Source organism: Tamandua tetradactyla, chromosome 6 (assembly GCF_023851605.1).
Source record: "Tamandua tetradactyla isolate mTamTet1 chromosome 6, mTamTet1.pri, whole genome shotgun sequence".
NCBI lineage: Eukaryota > Metazoa > Chordata > Mammalia > Pilosa > Myrmecophagidae > Tamandua > Tamandua tetradactyla.
The window spans coordinates 56,496,061-56,520,906 of record NC_135332.1 but is presented as its reverse complement, the minus strand read 5'-3'; the positions used below and the strand labels follow the sequence as shown (position 1 = coordinate 56,520,906).

The following is a 24,846-nucleotide window of genomic DNA, read 5'->3' as shown; positions in this document are numbered from 1 at the left end:
CATCTGGATCTCAGCCTAGGGAAAGAAAGAACCCTGCAAGGGAACAAAAAAGTTCAGGATGGCGAATAAGCATAACTTCAGGTATGTTACTTCATTGTGCTGGGCCCAGTTTCCCATCTTGGAAGAGAGGTTACTCCCAATAGGAGGCAGAGATTAACTTGGCCATGAAAAAAGAGCCACCATATCATTCAAGCATCTGTCCTTTATACATGAAGAGGGCAAAGGACTCGAAGTATTCCCTAAAGGTTGGCAGCCAGTGGACCCCAGCTGGCAGTAGTCTGGGGGGTGAGAGGTAGAGACATATGCAAAAGAACACAAGGGGGAAGTGGTGAAGAATCTCTCCATTGGTGGTTTCAACCAAAATTGAAAAAATTAGAGAACTTCATGAATCCAGAGGACCACGGGGCAGAATAAAAGGCTCATTCATTAAAGAACAAAGGGGATAGGGACCCTCATCTTTGGGCCCTGACCTCCAGGACAGGAGAGGGCCAAGTCTTTGTAAAGGGAGTTGGAGTAGGCTATCCCTGGTTTCAGCTCTCTGGCCTCAGTTATAGTCACTGTCAGAAAGGGATGTGGCAGGGAGTGGTGAATGGGGGTGGGGGTGAAGCCTCAGAAAACAGTAGCTGCTCACTGGTCCCTAGTGCATTTACACAGCGACCAGTGGCACAGCCCTCAAGAAGAGGCCCTGCTACCCTGCAGCCACTTTGCATCTTCATGTCCTTCTCACTCTTTCCATGACTGAACCCAACCCCACTTCCTAATCAGTCCTTAACTTAAAAGATTTTAAATCTGTGCACAAGGAGACAAAAAAATCATATCTAGTTTAATAGGCATTTAATAGTTTACCAATTGGTACAATAAGATTTTTTAATATGCAGAAAACATGAATAAATTTTGTTTTACACAGTCTGAGAGCAACAAATCTTACTGTAAAACACAAGAGCAATATTATATACATTCCTTTACTGATTTTTTTTTTAATTGTGTCAATATCTTCAGTTAACTCTTACAATCTGGGGAACTGTTTTCTCTAATTACCACCTCCACAACATTCATACGAAATCAATGCTTGCCTTCACGTCAGTGTCAGGATCAACTTCTAACTTGAAGATTTTATTTGTTTCTAACATCTTCAGAATGAACTTTAGGGATGCCTTAAGGATAGGCAGGACAAGAAAGCAGCTACTTACATGATATAGTGGAAAGATAAAAAGGCCAGTTCAGTCCAGTTGTGACTTCTAAATCCATCTTGCCCTCCCCCTATCCCACTGGAAGAAAACAAAAAACAAAACCTTTGTCTCCAATTTCGCACATATCTCTTCTCTACCAGGAGATATTTCTTTGCCTCATATAGATTAACGCATTGGATTTATATACAGCTGGACAGAAAATGTAACCATTGTAAGCGCCTTTTCTTTCAACAATATATATATATATTTTAACTTCAGCTGCTTAAGGATTATCAAGCCACCACTGTCAATGAAACAAAATATTCTTTACTTTTAAATAGTTTTTTAAAAAATAATAATAAAAAACTACTTAACAAATGATATTACTTGGAAGTTCACATAGAAACAGAAAGGGGCAAACAGGAGAGCAGGGCGCTGACAGTAAGGAGACAGGGGCTTGATGGATCTAGAGCCAAAGTTTCCAAAGACTACAGCAAGCACTCCAAAGCCCAGGATGACTGCTAACACTAGTGATTCTGAGAGCAGTGCTCTGGGCATGCCATTGGTCACACCAACAGTGACACAACAGGACGGTCTCAGTCTCCTAAAGTGCAAGATGCCATGTAAAAGAGCAACTCTTCTCCAAGTGATGACTAACCCACAATTTATGTGGCTTGCACTTTCAAGAGTGCAGCTAGGGCTTCTTGGGCACATATTAGGGTGGCACTGGAATGTCTGTTGTTTACACACGCAGAAAAAATCAATAATCATCTGAGGATGCAATTCTACCAGCTTTTTATTTCTTAAATAAATGGCCAATTTAAGAAAGTGACAAAGCAGCAGTGAACCTCTAAACCAATTAATAAAGTCCTCTACTTACAATCCAAACCAGTAACCTCATAATTGTACTTATCAAACTTATCCCAGGCAAGGCACAGGGTTAGACAGCGGACAGAGAAAACAGTAAGAAAGGGCATCAACAGGGCAGTGTCAAACAACAGAGCAGGAAACGTTTGCAAATCTGATTCCAGATTGTGGATGGATGGTTCTCCCCCACTCCCTCTCTCATTATTCAAACAGGGCTTTGTGACATTTGGATCCAGTTGAGGACCATCCCTGAGATTCAATGTTCGCTGCTTCTTAAATGGAGGATGTCTGGTAACTCAACTAAGCAGCAGGCTGTGGCAATCTCCCAAGTAAGGATAACTTTGCGTATAGAGTAATATTGTTACCCCTCCTTTGTCAACGAAAGTCACTGTATGCTGCAGGGGAAGAAACCCAGCATAGAGCAGCTTTGTTTCCTCCTAAATCGGTACCATTTTTTTCCTTTATTGTTCCTATCTATGAATGATTTTTAGATGTTGTGGCTTACCCTTAAACAATTTGTGTTGCTACATGCTAAAAATGAATTAAAATACAAGACATTTATACGTATACAAACAAATGTTAAGATGCACCATTTCTATGTATTTATATTTCTCAAAATAGAACAGGAAATAGCAGCAAACAAGAACAAAGATATTTTCCATAGCTTTTGTAGAAAAATCCAGTCAGAACAGCTAAGGGGAAAAAAGGACTCCTCAATATAAAGCAGGGTTCTGAGGCAATATTGTCCTGAATGTTATTCTACTGTATTTAAGTAATTACTTAAGTTTTATTTTTTGTCCTCAAAATTAGCCATTAGTTCTCAAAACACTTTCCCTTCCAGAGACATCTCTTTCAGGAACTACTTAAAAACAAACAAACAAAAAACCACAAGCTGGACATAAAGCTGCTTCTAGTAAATAATATGGCCTATTCCCTGTGTGTGTATCTACAGGACGTTAACTCTCACCCTTTGTCCTTCTCAGGAACAAAATTTCCATTAAATACTAAAAGGGACATTAGAAAAATCACATATTACACAAATGAATAAACTGCAATGCAGAATAAACTTATCTTTTAGTCGTTATTTCATTGTCTGTTAACGTTTCAAATAACTTTCTTTAAAAAAAAACTTGGTTAGCTAAGCAATGGAGTTCTTTTTTAATAATCTGCGATGGAATACTGTAACCTACTTGTAGTAACTCTGGATCAAAATGTACATGATATCAGGGATGTGTAAAATGATGAATGGCCAAATTAGGGAGGGAAATAACAGAAGTGATTTTCCTTTAGTTGGGAGAAGTTCCCAGAGTCAGACAGTTTTCAGAAGCATTCGAATCAAAAACGGTTTGTTCTAAAACACGGTATTTCATAGCAAGATTTATTCTAATTATATTTTAGCACTTCAAAAACCCAGGACCCAAGTTACGGAGGTTGTATGTGTGTGATATACATATATAGACTTATCCACTTACAGATAAGCCCATATACTTATAAACATTTATATACAAAAAAATGTGAAAACAGTACATTTTTATGCACACTCCATTAAACCCTGTAATTATTTTAATGTTTAAGTTAAACACAGTTCAAATTGATCAGATTCATATTGAAAAACAAACTACTGTATTTCTCTCACTCCCTTAAAATGGACAAACATAAGTTTTTCGATAGTTCTCTGTCATTATGTAATGCACATTGCACATCCCTAAAAACATCAAAAACAGTGATTTATATCATGACACTCAATGGGCAGATTAAATTCTACTTGAAGTCACATCACTACACAGTCTAATAGTTTGGAGAATACAGCTGGAAGTATGCCTAGTGTGGAAAATAGAAGCTTAGAGTATTACAGTGTTTGAAATCTGTTTACAAAGCATTGAAACCCAAATGAAATAAACAATTTGATATTAACCTCTGAGATTTTTCTTATTTAAAATTTACAGTCATTTTCTTATATAAATTTATTACTAACTTTTGCCTGATAGGCTGCCAAAACAAATGTATCCTACTGGTTTGGCAAATATTATGACAAAAATTCCAATGTGTAATTCCCGTTAATTACATAGATGATTGAGAAGATTTTGAATTTAGCCTTATGATCTAACACCCTTAAAGAAGTTTATTAAGCACACTTAAGTGATGTTACATAGATACACATTTCAGAAAAAGCCCTAAAAACCACCACTTTTCCCCAAATGAGGCCATCAAGTCAGGCACCAACAGATAGCAGAAAGAAAAACAGGAATTAATAATTCAACATAAAATGACACTGTTAACTAATCAGTTTAGTGCCCTAGTTTAATTTATTCAACTTCTGCTTTCTTAGGCCTGGTGTGACCAATGCCAGCCCAGGTTTTTAGACCCTATGGTACTTCTAGACAACGTATGTAAATTTACAGTATACAATTTGGATTCACCATGCATGAATACTTTGTGTGTAACATTTAATAAGCTCAATCTACATCCAGAATAATTTACATGAAAGGACAATATTTATTTAAACAGAGCTCAATGGGGGTAACCATGGTATCATCAGAGTGCATCCAGAGGAAAAAAGGGAGGAGGGGCCAAATGAGACTCAATCAACGGCACTCCCACACCTTTACTGTTTGATCTACACTGCCAGTAACCACATATGGTGCCGTCTTATGGAAATCTGAAAGAAAAAGAAAAGGGTTATTTTAAAATTAGATTAAGGTGGATATAAAATTTAATAAACTACAAAATAAGCAAGTCTAAGTGAAGGAATATCTATTTCTGTACACACAGACAACCACTACCCTAGAAGGTATCACATTTACTAAGTTAAAGAAGTAGAGGCTCAATGATTAAATCTCATATTAACACTTCAATAAAAATGTTCACCCCCACCCTCACTATGGCGGAATGAGCACTCAAATCTAGCAACAGACAGACAGCCTCAATGTATCTATCATTTATTGAATACTTATTATATCCCAGGTTTAATACTAATGGCTTTAATATTCATGTTTAATCCTTTTAACAAACCTGGGAGGTAGACATTAGTATCCTATTTTACCCAGGCTTATCTTCATCACTGATCCATCATACTCTAATGTATCACATTTTACTGTACTATCTTAAGTCTAGATTATATTGAGGATATAATTTCCTGAGTTTTCTGTACATAATACAGATACCTGGCATAGGGAAAAAAAGTGATTTAGATTTTCTTTGAGAAACTTACAAACTAGTAGGGGAGAAAAATTATCGGTCAGAGTGTCAGTAAGTTTTCTCTTCATAATTCTAGTTTCCCAAATCAGTGTTGTACAATGGAGAAAGTAATGCTTTATTATAAGGCTGATGGTGGAAAACAGAGTTTAGGAAAGGATAATCTAAAACAAATGGTAGGAATTCATAAAATTTTAACTTGCCTTTTCTATTCTACCCTGAAAGCACACGGTGATTCCTTACCTGGAAAAATCCACATGGTTATGGAAAACTATGTCTGGCACTCCAAAATTTAACTGTTCAGATCTTGTAACTCGTACATACCCAAGGAGGTAACAAAGTGTTCGTGCGCATTGAGGGTCTTCATGCATCGCTTGTTCTTGTAATCCCATACACGTAGGGTCTTGTCATCAGCACAACTCAAAATAAACTTCCCCCCAGAATGGAACAGAACTCCACGTACCCAGTTATCATGACCCACCTTAAAAACAAAAAGGCACTGACTTAGTAAAAGGATAAATTGTTTAAATATCATCTATGAAAAATAATGATGTCATTATTCAAAGCACACTGATAATGTATAAACCAAAAACATCACCGCCATGAAAGATACAGTAAACAAAAAAAATTAAAAGGCCAGGGAACTCTTCCAAATTAAGAAAAACTAACAAGACATGATCATTAAATGCAATGGGTGATCCTTGATTGGATTCAGGACAGGGTTTTTAAAAAAGTCATAAGTATATTACTGGAATAACTGGAGAAAATGTGAATGTATTTTATTGTGGCTATACAGAAGAATACCCTTAATTGTTGAGCAAAATGTACACACAAACATGCACACAATGTCAACAACTGGTGAAGGACACACAGTTGTTCACTGTTCTGTTCTTGCTTGTTTCCCCTATAGGTTTACATTTCTTCAAAACAAAAGGCTGGAAGGAAGTTTTAAAGAATATCTACTCATTGATCCACCTATCTGTATTTCATGTCCAAGCAGTTCTATTTCTCCCAATTTATCCTAAGAAATAATTAAGCATGTGTCCACAGATTTAGTTAAAGATGCTCATCAAGCACTATCTGTAATCAGTGCAGAGCTTTTCTAGTGACACAACAAAGTGTCACATACTTCTAAATTAAAGTTTGCTACAAGGCGATAATATGTGGTATATCATTTTTTAATTAAAAAAACACTATATACACCTAAATATTAATTTAAACACAAAGAAGAAAGTATAAAACTATACAGTCCAACAGGGTAGCCCCTAGATACATGTGGCTATTCAAATATAAATTAATTAAAATTAAATACAATTAAAAATTCAGTTTCTCAGTCTCACTAGTAAAATTTAAGAGCTCAATAGCCACATGTGGTTATTAGCTACCATACTGGATAGTGCAGACAGAACATCATCACAGAAAGTTCTACTGGACAGCTCTAGTCTAGACAGATATACTTTATAAAATGTTATTAGATATGGTACAATGATATAAGGGTCATTTTTATTTTCTCCTCTCTGCTTTTCTATATATTTCTCTATTTTTCTACATTGGAAATAACTATATTGGTTTCATAAAAAGAACCAAACTTTTAAATTAAAACTAAATCAGAAAAAGACATGACAACTGAGGCAACATATATTTGCCTTGGTGATGCCCTTATTTAAAATACTTTGCTCTACTACAGTAACCTATAAAATCACCAATCACTAGAAGAAACTTTAACAAGAAGTCAAGCCACATTTAAATGAAGCAGAAAAAAGTATCCCCTTCAGCAAGAAAACAGAAGCCAGAAACCTCCAGGGAATTCACGGTGACCTGTGCTATTACAGAAGCAGAGAGAATTCTTTCTGATTTTAAAATCAGATCATTTTTTTCTAACAGCAACATAGTGTAACTGAACTTGGCTCAGAATACTACTAAAGGAGAATTTAACTTTCTAATCAAATCTTGATGACACTTCCACCACACTGTCTGTAGCATCCTAGAGACAATCACTTCAAGGTATAGTTAGTACCTAAAACAATCTTTAAACAAACCTAAATGCCTAATTATAAAAACTGCAACTGGATTAATGTCCAAGATCTCACTGGAGTTTCCTTAAATAAGAAACATTGTTCACCATCCCTCACTGTCATTTATGTATCCTTGTATTGAAATTTAGGTACTCCTAAAATGAAATTAATGATAATAATTTTGGAATGGCAAAATAAACTGGATAATATTAACGATTATGTAATAGTTAAAAGGACTCAAATTAACATTAAATACATTGAAACAAAGACACAAATCAGCTTCAAAAATTAATGATGTCTATAAAAACACTGCTTCCCTCCCAAGGAGAGGTTATACAAATTTTAAAGATACAGTGAGCCAGGGTCTCCCCTCAGCACTGACTGGCTTTAAAGATTTTTTTACATAACATGACATTCTATAAGAACAATCTTCATCACTATACTTTTAAAGAAGTTATTTTAAAGTCACAAATAATATGGATTATTTATGAAGCCATCGAAAGGCAACTAACCCAAAAAGATATGAACACAGATATAAATTTATTACAATAGAAGCAATAAATAAGATTATGCAAACTTACAAGGGTCATAAGGCACATGCCAGTACTGACATCCCACATCTTAATAGTTTTGTCTCTGGATCCAGATAGCAAAAATGGCCCAGGCTTTCCACTTTTTTTAGTCTATAAAGAACACATAAAAATTAAGTTTCCCATGCAAGAAGTTAGGTAAAGACTTTAAATTGCTTCTAATGACAATGACCTACATCTCTAATTTTGTCAGAATGCAACTTGTTTTAAATATCTATTGAAATATACAAACAAGTCTTTCGACATTACACTCATGCTACACAGGAAGGACCCAGATAATACAAAAATGGAAAACCGCCACTTAGGTTAAAACTTCATTTCTACAATACAATTGATGATACATTTACTGCTCAAGACTTTCGGAATCAAGAAGTTTTTTTCAACAATTTAATTCAGGGTTTATATAATGTCAAGCCAGAATCAAATTTATAACATATAGTTAAGTGACTACCACCAGAGGGCAGTAAAAATAATTTGAAAATTCAAGGGTCAGTAAAAACAGAAAAATATCACAAATAGAAGCTTCATTTAGAAATAATGGGGGGAGATTTTCATCCTAAATTTACTAAAATGTAATTTAAAAATCTATGATAGGAAAAAAAATCTATAACAGGAATGTCACTATAAAAAATACATGTAGTCAATTTGGGGCAGTACAACTTATTCACAGAAATAGTATTTTATGATTACAACTATTCGCAAAAATAATATTCTGAATTTATTTTAAGGTATTAATTCTGAATCATGAAGAAATATAAAACTCTAGACTTGATTAGTATACTTCCAGTGCATCAGAAGCCTCCAAACAAAATATCTTCATTTAAAAGAAACATTTAATACTGAACTGCATTTTACCATAAATTTATCATTAACATAATTTTGGTCATTATATTATTATACAAAATAATTTTAACCTGTTCCACAACCTTTATTTGCCTCAGTATACTCTTATAACAATGGCATTTCTGGTAAATTAAAAATGACCACTTGTACTCTTCAGAAAAACCTCCCATCTGTACCACACCAAGTCAAGGGTCAACTGGCAGCAACACTAACCAATGGTTTAAAAATAAAACACATCTGCAGGTTGGAGAGAGTAAAGAGATTCAACATTCAGAATTATGGGATGCAGATTTTTAAATGCATAAATGGCCCTGGAATTCATCTGAGGTTCTGAGGCATGTATTGGCAATAAAATGACGAAATGACATATAAATCACATAGTACCTCAGATCCTGTTGCTTCAGAAATGGAAGAATATGAGCTTTCTGGAGCCCAGGAAATGCATTCTACCACGTGCTCATGTTCTCGGAGCTCGGCTTTGCATTCCTTTGTTGCTACCACCCATACGCGCACCGTCTGGTCATTGGAACAGCTGGCTATCAGGGTGCCATCCTGATTTGGCCGCACCATACGTACCCATTCTCTGTGTCCTGTGAATGTCTTCACACAGTAGCTATAATAAAAGCAATAATCTAACTGTGAATGGCAATCACTGGGACACTTTCACAGGAGGAGTTATAAAACTAGCTATGCACTAGGATGAAGAGAATGGCACCTAGTTAGATAAATCATATGAAGGACAAAAGAACAAATGTACAATGGTGGTTAATAAAAGATGCACACAAACAGGCCACAAAGCTAACAAATCAGTTAAAATATTAAAAGGCTAAACAAAGCAATAAAATCTAAAAGGAAAAATATATAAGAAATAAAATATTTGCAAAACTGGACACACACAATGAATCTAACAAAAATAGTTCTAATCATGTTGGGAAAAAGGCATGCTCTACTAATCTGGGTAAAACTGTTAAGGTTTTATTAAGATAAACATATGTAATTCTAAGCACAACCAAATCAGCCTAATAGGGGCATACCTGAACAAACGTTATTTACATTTTAATTTAAAGCCCCAGAGAGATTACCAAAAAGAAGACCACAGGGAAAATAAGCCACATGGAAATGGCTCTCAAGGTCATGAAGTCTCTCTTATTACGTCTCTGTTCCTTTTTTGGAGATATTTAGATGAAAACTTAGGTTAAAAGTATATAATACAATTGTCACGTCACAGTCATTATTCTTCATGAAAGCCAAAATTACTGGAACACGCAATACACACTTTAAAAAAACATATATCTTTATAAGAAGATATATTATCTTTTCCAATTAAAACTACTTACCCAGTTTGCACTTCCCACATTTTTATAGTTTTATCCCTCGAGGCAGACACTATATGATCTCCATTGGGCATAATGGCTACTGAGGAAACATTGTGGTCATGGCCTAAAACACACAACACAGTAATGTACTAAGTGTTGTAACACTGAGAGCATTTAAGCAGGTCATTCACTATAAGGTTCCAAATAGCACAGCAAGATCTATATATAGTGGATTTTATATAAAATTGGTAAAAAAAAAAAAACCTGGACTTTCCTCACAAAGTTACGAATTAGTAACATAACAAAATGAACCACAACGAACTAAGTAGCCAGCTCTGTTTATGACTAAATTCCAACCAGGACAACTGTTTAAAGACACAAGCCATCAACATCATCATCATGTGAATATATTCATATGTTCTACTGAGCCTGAACATTTATATACAAACATAAGAAAAAGAGAAAATTCTCCATGGTTGATATTCTAAGAAGTTATAAGTTAGAAATAAGACTTATAGCCAAACAGGACAGACAAGAAAAATATATAAAAGTCTATATTTAAGACTGTGGCTGAGAATTTTCTTTTTTTGACTGTTGGTGTTCAGTATTAAACATATATTATTCCACATGCTTTATTCGTATTTCTACTTGGCTATGCTTTGCAGCAAAAGCCTGAGACAGTCTTCATAAATATCATATCTTTAAAGGAACATATCATGGCTGGAAAGACCTCTTTTTTCTTTAAGTAAGAGCAACAAAATACAGGCTATTTTAAGAAAAATAAATACTAGACTCAACGAAAGGACTCACCAAAATTCCATTTACTGTAAGCTTCCCAATGCATTTAACTTGCGGGGGAGGAACATATACCCTTCAAATTATACCCTCTATATAATCACATAGCTTACTCAAGTGCTACTAACATCACTAGATAATCTACTTTTATTATTTTTATTTTTTGCATGGGCAGGCACTGAGAGTTGAACCTGGTCTCCGGAATGGCAGGTGAGAACTCTACCATTGCGCCACCATCACCCGCCCTAGATAATCTACTTTTTAAAAAAGTTTTATTACCAACACAGTATGTGTTCCAAACACAAAATCTAAACATTCAAATCTCATCATGTTTAAAGGAAAAAAAAATCCTTATTTAGTGAGCAACTTCCTATAATATTAAATGAAGATAATTTACATATATGATCTCATTTTATCCTCACAAAAACTCTATGTCTTAGGTATTATTACCTCCATTTCGCAGATGAAAGAGGTTAAAAGTTTCTAATTTCACAAGTCAACAAGTAGGAATTTGGACCCAGATATCTGATTCCAAAGCCCATGCTGTTTCCACAAAGCAATGCTGCCTCAGAAAATAAATCTCTCCACAAGACCTGGAAAACAACCTAACAATGAGACTCGAGTACATGTGGAACATTAGAATGTGAACAAGGAATTCTGGGTTCCGGCCTTTATTATACCGACTGTCTCTGTACTTCAGTTTTCCAATTAAGAAAAATAGCAAAAGCAATAACTTCATTTTCCCTTTCTTTCAAAGACAGACAGATGTCCTGGCAGTTTTTATCAAAAAACACTTACGGAAACAAATCAAATAAATTTTTATATAAACCACTAAGAGATATTTATAACTTCATAACGGAAACAACTCAACTACTGTAGCTTATCCATGGACCATCTACATCATATGCTCGTTGACTGATACAGACAATTAAAGAGTTGAATATAGGGAACCTGCACAGTATTAATCTTCTCTCTGGAATGCCATTTTAGAAATCACTATTAAAATATCCTTTACCCCTTACCGTGCATGGTTCTGATGCATTCAAAGCCCTGAAAATCCCATAGTTTAATGGTCATATCTGCAGAACAGGAAGTCAAAAGCTTGCCACTGTGGTCAAATGAAATATCCTGTACAGAGTCTGTATGCCCCTTAAGAGTTCGTTCAAAATCTCCAGTCTCATAATCCCACACCTGCCAAGTGAACAGAAAACTGGTTAACACCAACCCATCGCTCCTTTCCAGTTCCACATTTGCACTCAGCAGGCCAGTCTGGCACCTTATTGACTAATTAACTGAGCAAGTGACAAAGCATAACCCGTTAGAAACAATAACATCCTCGTGTATAAATTGGTCTTTAAAATATTTTTTTCAATGAGAAAACCGATGTTGCAATTATTAAAATAGATCTCTAGTACCACATTAACTAAACACTACCATATACTTAACTATGCGAGTAGACAGGTATACAAAGCTGAATAAGACACAATCTCTTTCCAATGTAGCAGCAGACAAGAGATATCTAAATAAATAAACATAAGTTGTAAAAAAAAAAAAAAAGAATTATATGTAGACTATTAGTGAAACAACAGAGAAAGCACTCTATTCTACTAAAGGAGCCGAGCTCAGACACGTAAGAAGAGGAAGAGACTTTATAAGATGTAAATGTCCATGAATAGCAAATTAACGATGCATATGTTCTTTTATAATTAAAAAAAAAAATGAAATCAGTCACATCCTGTAAGATAATTTTTGTAAAAGAATAGAAATAACAATGAGCTCTCAAGGATAAACACCACAAGAAGCAGATCTTAAGAACATACTAAACTTTGATTCTGATGGTAAATGCTAGTCTGATGTTCAATCTTTAACCAACACCAATTCCATGCTCTAAAATCAAACAGCTGATTCTATTTTCATAACAAACAAACTTATCTGTGGTACGTTATATCAACCAACTCGAAGAGAGACTTAGGAAATATATTTTGAAAACTTGGCAGCAATCAGAACACACAATATTAGGTGAATAGCTAAGTATATATTAAATTTTTTATCTAATACTTGCTTCACTTAAAAATATCTGTATCTATAAGGAATGTATGGCATGCATATGATAATAATGTCACATTAAATACAAAGTTATGCATATTTGACCATTATTACACAAAAAAGTACTTAAGAAAAAATAAATTACCTTCCCAAAATGTTTCTTTTACAGAAAGCTTCCTTCCCAATATAAACAAAATTGTTTTTACTATTTAAATGTTAAGTACTTCCATAAGGAAGTATATTGTTTAATTATGTGCATATTTCATTAAGGTTTTCAGGGTTTAGTTGATATTCCTATAAGTGTTATTATTGAAAAATTCAATCGTTTATTGCTAGTTATAGACACACAATTGATTTTTGTATATTGACCTTATATCTGTGATTCTGTTTAACTCAAGTTCTAGCAGCATTTTTGTAGAATTTGGGGACTTTTTACACAGAAGATCATGTTGTCTGCAAATAAAGACAGTTTTATTTACCGAACTGGAGAAGTTCAGAAAGCTTATATGATGAGGCTGGTCATCCTGGCCTTTGTTTCTGATGTCAGGAGAAAGCATTAAGTGTTCCACCATTAAGTCTGATGTTCACTTTAGGTTTTTCATAGATATCTTTTACTGGGTTAAGGAAACTCCCTTTTATTCCTACCTTGTTGAGAGATTTTAATCAAAAGTGTTGAATTTTGTAAAATGCTTTTACTGAATGTATTAAAATCAATTTTTGTTGTTGATAGTGTATTACACTGGTTTTCAAATGTGGAACCAATCATACACACGTCATTAAACTCTACTTGGTGATGATGTATTATCATTTTATGTATTGGTGGATTCACCTTATTAGTAATTTCTTAAAGATTTTGCATCTATATTCATGAGGATATCTCTCTGTATAGCTTTCTTTTCTTGTAATATCTTTGTCTTATTTTTGGTTTCTGAATGTTTCATTTGGACACCAAGAGTTCAGATGAACATTTTACATACTGAAAAGAAATCAGGTGTTTTCACAATCACACAGTCACACTGTGAAAGCTAGCTGTATCACTACATAATCATCTTCAAGAAACATGGCTACTGGAACACAGTTCTGCATTTTCAGGCAGTTCCCTCCAGCCTCTCCATTACATCTTTTTTTTTATTAATTAAAAAAAATTAACAAACAAAACATTTAAATATCATTCCATTCTACATATACAATCAGTATCTCCATTACATCTTGACTAACAAGGTGATATCTATTTGATGTGTAAGAATAACCTCTAGGATAACCTCTCGACTCTGTTTGGAATCTCTCAGCCATTGAGCAAAGAGGGCATTTTAAGTGTTAAGTTAATCAATGTCAAATGAGTCATAAGAATTAATTTTACTTTTTCTTCACTTAGTATTTTTTCTGTCTGATTACAAAAGTATTAAAAGCTCATGACAGAAAATCTGTTATGCACTGATTTTTTATAAAGGAAGTAAAAAATATATCTGTGATACTACCAACCCCTGCCAAGGGCGTGTTTTTAATATGTTCTTTTTCAAAGTAGTGACTGTGTGTGTGTATGCATATTTCATCATCCTGTTTCCTTCTGCTTCTCATCATAATACGTATCATAAGCAGTTGTGCATGCCATTAAAAACTTAGCAAACATTATTCTTAAAGGCTTTCCCACTGTTAGCTAAATATTTTCACAGAAACTATTATGGTGACCATTTTTGAATACTGAAAAAAAAACTGTCCTCATTTTACAATATTTAGGTCAGATAGCAATGGTGAAGAATTATTTTTGGGTCAAAAAGACTAATCTTTTTAAGCCCTTCATATATTCTGTTCAATTGCTTTCCAACGAGTTTATTACATGTAATGAGAATGTCTGTTCCACCAAACTCTTATCAGCACTGTGAATGTTCATTTAAAAAGTAAAATATGTTAGCAGATTTGATACATATTATAATCTTAATTCTGCGTATCTTCTATTAGTAGTAGTGTAGCCAAAACTTTTTATGTCTCTTATACAGCCATTGTTTCATCCATAGATTGTCTGTTCATTGTCCTTTGTCCATTTTTCTACTGAGATTTTGTTTTCATATTTGTTTGAACATCTTATATATTAAAGTTGGCAATTTTCATCTGCCTTATTAGTTGAGCATGTTTTTTCAGCTGTTCACCTTTTTTTTCAGGAATTCATTTTAAAGACAAATCAGAAATAATATTTCAAAAATATAAATGATGCAATAAAATACTGTCACAAACTGCTCCACATATTTATCCTAGATTATTATAGTTCAAATGCTGATGAAGTAAATGCAATGAAAAGCTCTAAAAGGAGGAATCCTATTTACCATTTGCCCAATATAACACAATTTAAATTTTTCTTACTAGTAACTGCAACATTATCTACAGTTTACTGAGTCCTTACTATCTGCCACGCACTGTAAGTTCACATACATTACATACACATTATACCACTTAACCCTATAGATACCTTTTTATGTTGTAAAATTTTTTTCCTTTCGCATGGGCAGGCACCAGGAATTAAACCCAGGTCTCTGGCATGGCAGGCAAGAACTCTGCCAATGAGCCACTACTGCCCACCCTGCTGTAAATATTTTTAATCCCCACTCTCACAACAAATGAGAAAACTGAGCCTCAAATATATCAAGCACTTTGACCAAGATAACCATAAAAACTACCAAAAATTCTATCATGTTCTCCTTTGAGTTTCCTGGAAGGTAGACTCTCATTTATTATCACTTAGAACTCACCTGATTTTACTACAATTGAAGAAAGAAAAAGTATAGGAGGGGAATAGAAACAGATTTTCATTCCTCAAAGTATCCAATGAGTCAATTTATGAGGAAAAAACTTTAAGTATAAAAATGAATAGAAAGGGCAGGCCACGGCGGCTCAGCAGGCAGAGTTCTCGACTGCAATGCTGGAAACCTGGGTTTGATTTCCAGTGCCTGCCCATGCAGGGGGGGAAAAACGAATAGAAAAACAAGGGGGTGCAAGGGTAGTTTAGTGGTAGAATTCTCACCTACCAAGTGGGAGACCCGGGTTCAATTCCTGGCTCATGTACTTCCCAAACAAACAAGCAAACGAAAAAACAAATAAAAATTCAGCAATTGAAGTCCCCTTTGGGAATGGTGAGAAAGGAGGAAAATTCAACTTCCCCAAGTTGAATTTTCGATATTCTCACAAGCAGTGTAGACAACCAAAGCTATAAGCTGAGCCCCCAATCTTGGGGTTTGTTCATATGAAACTTAACCCCACAAAGGATAGGTCAAGCCTACTTAAAATAAGGCCTAAGAGTCACCCCCAAAAGAATCTCTTTAGTTGCTCAGAAGTGGCCTCTCTCTCCCCAGTGAACACAAGCAAACTCACTGACCTTCCCGTCTTCATGGGACATGACTCCCAAAGGTGTGGACCTTCTGGCAACATGGGATAGAAATCCTAGAACAAGCTGAGACTCAGCATCAAGGGATTGAGAAAATCCCTAAAATGAGCTGAGATGCAGCATCAAGGGATTGAGAAAATGTTCTGGACCAAAAGAGGGAAGAGTGAAATGAGACAAAACTAAGTGCCAATGGCTGAGAGATTCCAAACAGAGTCGAGAGGTTATCCTGGAGGTTATTCTTACACATTAAATAGATATCACCTTGTTAATCAAGATGTAATGGAGAGGCTGGAGGGAACTGCCTGAAAATGTAGAGCTGTGTTCCAGTAGCCACGTTTCTTGAAGATGATTGTATAATGATATAGCTTTCACAATGTGACTGTGTGATTCTGAAAACCTTGTGTCTGATGCTCCTTTTATCTACCTTATCAACAGACAAGTGAAACATACGGCATAAAAATAAATAATAGGCGGAACAAATGTTAAAATAAATTTAGTAGATTGAAATGCTAGTGATCAATGAAAGGGAGGGGTAAGGGATATGGTATGTATGAATATTTTTCTGTTGTCTTTTTATTTCTTTTTCTGAATTGATGCAAATGTTCTAAGAAATGATCATGAAGAAGAATATGCAACTATGTGATAATATTGTGAATTACTGATTATATATGTAGAATGGAATGATCAAAAGTTAAGAACGCTTGCATTTGTTGTATTTTTTCAAAAAATTTTTAAATTAATAAAAAAAAAATTCAGCAAATGGTGCTGCAATAAGGGAATACTCACATGGAAAAACAATGAAATGTGACCCCCACCATATAGCATACCAAAAAAAAAAGAATAGAAAACAAAAAAAATTTTTTCGTTTTGTTGTGGAACTGTAACCCATGCCAAACTTAACCCAGAACTGCATTAAGCAGTTTCCATGTTTTAACTCATTTTATCATCTCACCAACCTTATGAGATAGGCGTTAAATATCTCATTTTACAGGTGATGAAATAAAAGCATAAAAAGCTCTAGAACTTGCCCACGATCACATTATTAACTAGGTGACGGAATCAGAACTTGAACCCATAGCCTGTGCTCTTGATCATTCCACTAGGTACCCTGTATTACCTCTACATATAAATAAAATGATCAGTTTAAAAATCATTTAAAAAACAGGTTTGATTCCCGGACCATGCACCTCGCCCCCCAAAAATCATTTAAAAATGAGAAACAGGGTGCACAGGTGGTTCAGTGGTGGAATGCTCACCTTTCATGCGGGAGACCCAGGTTGGATTCCTGGACCATGTACCCACTAACCCACCCCACCTCTCACCCCCACAAAAAAAAAAAAGGGGAGAACAAAGAAAGGTGTTTCAAAAATAAATTTAATAAAAAAAAGAATACAAAATTATATACAATGCTTTTCATTAATGAGACAACCATGTATGCACACCTAAATAAAGATTAAATGGAAAGAAAAATTCCATAGACCACCTATAAAATGATTTTAATGAGACTTTGTATTTAATATTGTAACTGAAATGATTTAAGCTTTTTGAGATATTGAAGTGGAACAAATGTATTTTGCATATGGAAAGAACATGTGTTTTTGGGGTCCAGAGGGTGGTTTGAAGCTGTATGTGCCCCCAAGAAAAGCATGCTCTTAAAGCTAAAGCATTCATGTGGGTGTGGACCCATTTTAAATAGTTGATGTAATGTGTGGCAGGATTACAGATAAAATTTTTTAAATTTCCTTTTGTAATATTTTGAAGTTGACTTAACAGATACACTTTAAGATGGCACATTTACAGTTGTATTTATACTTTTACACCACCACTGGAAAATCAAAATTCTTAAGACTGAATTTTCAACCCAAGAATGTCTATTTCCACCCCAACTTCATGATAGCAGTTGTTTTTTAGTACATAACAAAAAATATCATGAAACCTGTAACTGAGACACATTTAAGCTTATGTTTGAAAGAAGAAATATAGCAGTGTATCAGATATGTTATCTGCTCTGTCAGCAGTATATCAGCATGTGATATACACATGAATTTAATACTCTTCCAAATATTCTGAAGCTCCAACCCACAGGATAGAAGTCACTGGTTCAGAAATTAAAGGAGTCACATAAGGAAAACATAAAACAACATTTAAACTGGTTACTACAACTACATCTGTACTTTAATCTAGACTGCTATTATGTAGTATATAAAATCTACTCACATTTTATTAGTTATAGCTCTACAAATGAGACTTAAACCTAGAGGTTAATTTGAATAAAGAAACAAACTGAAATCTTTTGACTATATTTGAAATATTTTCTGTAGGTGGTTTATACAACTATACAATATTATTGCATCTGGATCAAAGGCAATTTTAAAAAGGTTTCTTTCTGATTAAAGACAGATCATTAAAATGTGATAAACACTTATCGTGAAATATTCAAACCTGAGAGAAAGATATAATTGTAAAGCAAAATGCATCTATATCCCCATACTCCTGGAGAGAACTGCTGTTTAGTCTGAAATTAAAGCCAATATTAAATATATCAAGGACAGTTCAATTTAAAGAACCTTCTTTTGAATTATTTGGCAGAATATATTTACATATTTATTTATATTTTCACAAAACTAGCAATGAGGGGGGTAAATATATTCTGCCAAAGGATTTATGTAACACCTTCACTTAAAAGTAAGACACAAACGGGACATGACTCCCAGGGGTGTGGACTTTCCTGGCAACGTGGGACAGAAATCCTAGAACGAGCTGAGACTCAGCATCAAGGGATTGAGAAAACCCCTAGAATGAGCTGAGACTCAGCATCAGGGGATTGAGAAAACCTTCTTGACCAAAAGGGGAAAGAGTGAAATGAGACAAAATACAGTGTCAATGGCTGAGAGATTCCAAATAGAGTCGAGAGGTTATCCTGGAGGTTATTCTTAAGCATTAAATAGAATATCACCTTGTTAGTCAAGATGTAATGGAGAGGCTGCAGGGAACTGCCTGAAAATGTAGAGCTGTGTTCCAGTAGCCATGTTTCTTGAAGATGATTGTACAATGATAAAGCTTTCACAATGTGACTTTGTGATTGTGAAAATCTTGTGTCTGATGCTCCTTTTATCTACCTTATCAACAGATGAGTAAAACATATGGAATAAAGATGAATAATAGGGGGAACAAATGTTAAAATACATTTAGATTGAAATGCTGGTGATCAGTGAGGGGGAGGGGTGGGAGGTATGGTATGTATGAATTTTTTCTGTTGTCTTTTTATTCTTTTTCTGATGTTCCAAGAAATGTTATAAGAAATGATCATGATGATGAATATGCAACTATGCGATGATATTGTGAATTACTGATAATATATGTAGAACGCAATGATCAAAAGTCAAGAATGTTTGCGTTTGTTTGGTGTTTCTGATCTTTAAAAAAAAAATAAAGAAATTAATAATAAAAAAAAAGTAAGACACACACTTATTCTGCATTCTCCAAAAACAAAAATTATTCAAGTAAAAGGAAACCATTGCCCAATGCTAAATTAATAATCAAATTCATCACTGAACTTACTTGACATTTTGCCTCTCAGGGGCTACAATGAAATTTTATTCTAATTCCGTCTTTCAAAGTTTATTATCAATCACTTACATAGTTTCAAAGAGACCCTCCCATTTCAGGATCTTTTTATCTTTCACTCAATTTGGTTTAATTCTGCTTTTAGTAATTATCCTACTACACAGCCTTTGATTTTGAAAAAGACTACCTTAATTGTAGCATCCTCTGAAGCAGAGACCATAACACTGAACACAGGATGGAAAATGACTCGAGTGACTGGACTCCTATGACCACTCAATGCATATTTTTCTGGTGGACGGGGAATCCATTCTTTTGGGTCTCGTTTTTGACCAAGAGGTCCACCTGACGTAAATTCTTCTTTTGCTTCATTTAGCTTTGATTCTAATTCCATAACCTTGAGAAGGAACACACAATTATTTATGGATAGACCCTAGTAAAAAAGGCGTATTTGACATTTTAAAAAACTGCCTTTATTTTGCATGTATATACATATTTGAAAAAAATTCAGTAACTTGCAAAGCATTCATCATATTTAATTAAAAATGATCTATATTACATATTACCAACATCTCAGTTGTATGACAAACTAGTAATTGAAAAACATTCAGTGTAATTATGTCTTAAATGTAATTCAATTCAAAGAATGAATACTCATAGTAAAAGCTAGTATCTATGTACTAAGCATTTTTCTAAGTGCTTTATATGGATTAATCCATTTCATGGCAATGTAGTTTATTCTAATTTTGCCTCCCAAATCTATAAATTTTAAGACTGGAGTGCTATTTATTGCCTTCACTTCACAGATGAAAAGAAAAGAAAAGCTCAGAGATGAAAATGACATGTCTAAGATCACACTTTGGTGCTCTTTCCCAGCATCATATTAGCTCCACCCATTCTTCCCTTAGAAGTGCACCAATTAGTTCTTTTGGGATCAATTACTTGAAACTGGGGCTCTGTAGATTCAAACCAGTCACTACCCCAGGTTGTACGAGTTAGGCTCAAGGTAACAGCAATCTATTAGGTCAAAGTTTTCATAATGCATAGGAAATGTATTTTGATTTATCATTCCAAGATTGGATATAATTACTAATTAATGCAGAAGAATAATGTATGTTGTATTAATATTTTCAGAAGGTTTATGTGAGAACACAATGAATACAACCACCTTTAAAGAAAAGATTTAGTTACCTTCTTTTGTAATCTAATCACAGATGTCCATTTTTTTTCCAAAAGACCAGCATACTTTTTATCTAATTCTTCATTCTGGAAAATAAAAAGACCATTTAAAAAGGTTCAACTATGACAGTACAAGCTATAAAGATCACTCATCTATAAGGCCAAGTATTACTTAAAACGTGACGAACAAATAATGAGTGAAAACAAAACTTCAATGCCAAGTAAACCACAATAACAAATGACAAGATCTGTGAATAACTGAGTTTATGGTTAACTGATAGTTGAGTAAAATCCAATCATTATACTATAAATAATTATCAAAAAATCAAACATTACCATATCTAATTCAGCTTCCTTTTTAAAAACTGAATATGCTTCTTCATAGCCATTTGAACGAAGATAATCTGCTATAGCTCGATTTCTGAAAGAAAACAAACTCAAATGACTCCTAATAAAATCTCATTTCTACTGTGAAGAAATAGTATTTTATTTAAAATCTCATAAACCTTAAGACACTCTTTTAAGAGTGTTCCTTTCCAAGTCAGATAAATATTTCACAAAAACAGAACAAAAACCAAAGCTTCCAGACCATTTTAACCCATCACAGTAACATTCATAATATTATTATATTCTTGACTTTTTAAGTTTCTAAGGTGTTGCTTACCTCACAAACTGTGGGTACTCTGTAGCTCAAAATATAGTTTATATAATTAGTTATCAATTTGTAATAGTGAACATCAATTTTGCTAATGTTTACATTTAGCCTTCCCTTACTATTTATTATTCTAATACATGCTCAAGGACTGGCAACTGAAATTTAATTTTTCAGAGAAATGTTTTGATAAAACTATAATTAACAAGCATTTTTATACTAGAGATAACTTTAAACCATTAAAGTGGGAGAAAAAAAGTGGTTATAGGCTTATTAGCACAGTATGACAAAACGATTCTCCTTCAGAATTTTAAAAACTCCAAGATTAGAGAAGCTGAAACAGAAGATGCCTTTTAATGCTTTCCTTATGTTCTTTCAGAGAAAGGAAGATCAGTTATCTCTTTCCTAGGGCAACCTATTTCAATGCCTCTCATTTCATTTTGAATTTTAAATCCTACCACATTTACTGGGGATTTCCTTTAAATTTTTTTAAAATTATACTTGTAAAGTTAATATATGTATATAGGTAACCAAATTTTAGATACACAAAAAGTATAAAGTGATCCTTCTACCACTCACCCCTCAAATTCCATACCTAAGGCAACCACTTTATTAGTGTTTTGTGTGTTCAGAGATGATCTACTTCATATGCACACAAGCCTGCTTAGTCTTTAAACTACTTGCTTTTAAAACAAATGCCCACTAAACTTAATGTCTATGCTTTATTTCAAACAAATCTACCTAATCTTACCAATCTTTTTTATTGGCTGTAGATCTGCCTCTTTTTAAAAAAATTATACTATATTCCATTATAAAGACATGCTTTTGCTATTAAACACTGCTATCACAGATATCCTCATGTAAATATCAGTGAAATGGCCCACCTAATGCTTTATGTGATACACTCTAGCAGCACTGGAGAATTGGTGGGGTTAAGTTTTAACTCAATGGCATGTTAATGTTATTATGAATCTGTGTCTGGGTATGGCTCATTCTATGGCATGCACCTTCTGGCCTGTTGTACTAATGGGTAACTTGATTGAATAAGAAAGATCTTTTCTACACAAGGTTGAAACCTATTTTCTTCCACCAAGTAGCTCTATTTGGACCTTGCAAAAATACAAAATAAGAAGGCAATGGCACCCTCATAATATTCCATCAAATACACTGTTTTCAAAGCCTGCATTATAAACTTTCAAAAAAATAAACCTCCCTCTGGGTAGCATATTACAAATTAAGAAAGGAAACTACAAAGCTAAGACACATTTATTTCGTGGTTTTGTTTTCTTCTTTTAATCTAAAAACAAACAGCAAGTAAATACAGCAGAAAATGTCAAAACAAACAAATCATACAGAGTACTTGCAAATATTTAATGTTTCCACTTTATCTCCAACACTTATTTCAGGATCAAGTCCTAATACCTGAACTTCACTTGAACACACTGTACATAGCTTATAACACTGAAGGCCATATAACTGAAAATATGTATGTGTAACATAGATACAAATTATAACCATGGTCATAATGGGCATTTTTTCGGTAAAAGAAGGATAGATACAATTTTCCAGATAAAAGGAGCGGAAAAAATGTAAAATGACACTTTTTTAAAAAATTGAGAATCTTTTTCATCTTTTTTTTATTAATCCTTCAATAAAAAAACACAATTTGGGGAAATTACCACTTCTAAACTTTAACTCTTGCACCATTTTCTGTATTCACAACACCATGTATGCATATTCACAACACCATGCATGCATGCACACATGGTTTTTAAACAAGCAACATAATCTAATTTCATTAAACAGGTTGTAAAAATGTTTCCTTGTCAAAAAATATTAACTTACAACAGCAGCAATATTAGTGCTCAAACAATACTCCATTATATAGATGTACCAAATTTTATTTATGTAATCCTCTAATTCTGGACTTTCAGGTCGTTTCTAATTTTAACATTTTAAACAATGCTACAAACAAACATCCATAAAATGTTTTCTCACATCTTCCTATCTGAATCAAAAGACTTATCTGGTTTTTGACATTTTGATAGCTGTCATTAAATTGCTCCCTAAAAAAGCAGTACCAGTTTATGCTCCTATCAGAAGTTACGGGTTTTCCCTTTACCACCTTTATTTTTCAAACATTTGGACTAGCGTTTAATGACTTAAATCCCTGAAAACAGGTCTCACCCAGAAATTCACACTTCTACCCAACCAAGAGATTCTGCAACTAATTATATATGGGAGATGGAAAATATCTGATTCACAAGTTTGTGGCGGACACTGGTAACGCATACTTGGACAGGAAACACAGGAGAAGATTTTCTTCTAGAAACATAAGTTAACTTTTAAGCCTTCTTTTCTGAAATAGATGAAAGACATTAAAAGATAAAAGAATAGGAAGTAATAGGACATGCAGTTCAGAAGCTCAAGAGGGAACTCAGGGGAAAAAAATGACTTGGGAATATTAACACACATGCAGTGATTCAAACCATTAAGTGGTGAAAAACACTTAGGAGAGATGTTAGTAACCCAATGGAGAAGGGTGTTCAAAGAAATGCATGTGGACAACAATGACAAAGATCAGAGAAACATCAAATAAGGTAAGCCCAAAAAATATCCAAGTGATCTGGCTACCAAGAGGTCACTGCTGACCTTAGAAAGAGCAGTTGCCAAACATACAGAAGCCTTAATAATCTATTCCACAATAAAGTTTCAAATGAGCACAGTACAATGTTGGAGTTGGGGAGGAGTGCTGAAGTTTGTTTCCAATGGAGATTATCCCTTTTCAATCTATTAAAAGCAAAATATTTAGTTATGATCTGAGAATACAGAAAAAAGAGATATTACATGGCATTAATAATATCACAATATTGAACTACCAAATATTTATCAAAAATCCAACCAAGAAATTAGAATTTTTTTGGAATCTGGGCTTCTCTATAAGAAATCAGGTTATATCATTGCTTTTAAAAATGTGATAAAAGTTAAATTAGCAGGACACCACTCAGCCCCAGCAGCAGGTGAGATCTATTTTATTAGTTAGGTGGCATTGAAGGTTATGTTCTAAAAGTTTCTCAAGTCAGCAACCTGCCCCAGCCCCACACTGGGAGATTTTTGAAAAATTTCTAGAGCAAAGTCCATCATTTATAAAAAATAAAATAAAACTAACATTCTGTATTGATACATGCTATCAGATATTTAGTCTATAATTGCATCAGAATTATTATAACTACGCACCG

The 24,846-nt window shown here is 34.0% G+C and overlaps 1 protein-coding gene and 1 pseudogene across 1 annotated transcript in view; both read right to left on the bottom strand.

Moving 5' to 3' along the window:
- Positions 1-4,509: 4,509 nt before the first annotated feature.
- PAFAH1B1 (platelet activating factor acetylhydrolase 1b regulatory subunit 1) overlaps positions 4,510-24,846 on the bottom strand; it is a 94,905-nt gene continuing 74,568 nt past the window's right edge. Inside the window, exons 3-11 of the mRNA XM_077165536.1 lie at positions 21,292-21,376; positions 20,968-21,042; positions 19,967-20,173; positions 11,813-11,981; positions 10,017-10,119; positions 9,064-9,292; positions 7,828-7,929; positions 5,556-5,712; positions 4,510-4,695 (exon numbers count right to left, since the gene is read on the bottom strand). Coding sequence (XP_077021651.1) covers positions 4,622-4,695; positions 5,556-5,712; positions 7,828-7,929; positions 9,064-9,292; positions 10,017-10,119; positions 11,813-11,981; positions 19,967-20,173; positions 20,968-21,042; positions 21,292-21,376 — 1,201 coding nt within the window. The 3' untranslated portion in view covers positions 4,510-4,621. The remainder of the gene's footprint in view (positions 4,696-5,555; positions 5,713-7,827; positions 7,930-9,063; positions 9,293-10,016; positions 10,120-11,812; positions 11,982-19,966; positions 20,174-20,967; positions 21,043-21,291; positions 21,377-24,846) is intronic.
- The window catches only part of LOC143688021 (adenosylhomocysteinase pseudogene), a 30,369-nt pseudogene continuing 26,905 nt past the window's right edge, over positions 21,383-24,846 (bottom strand).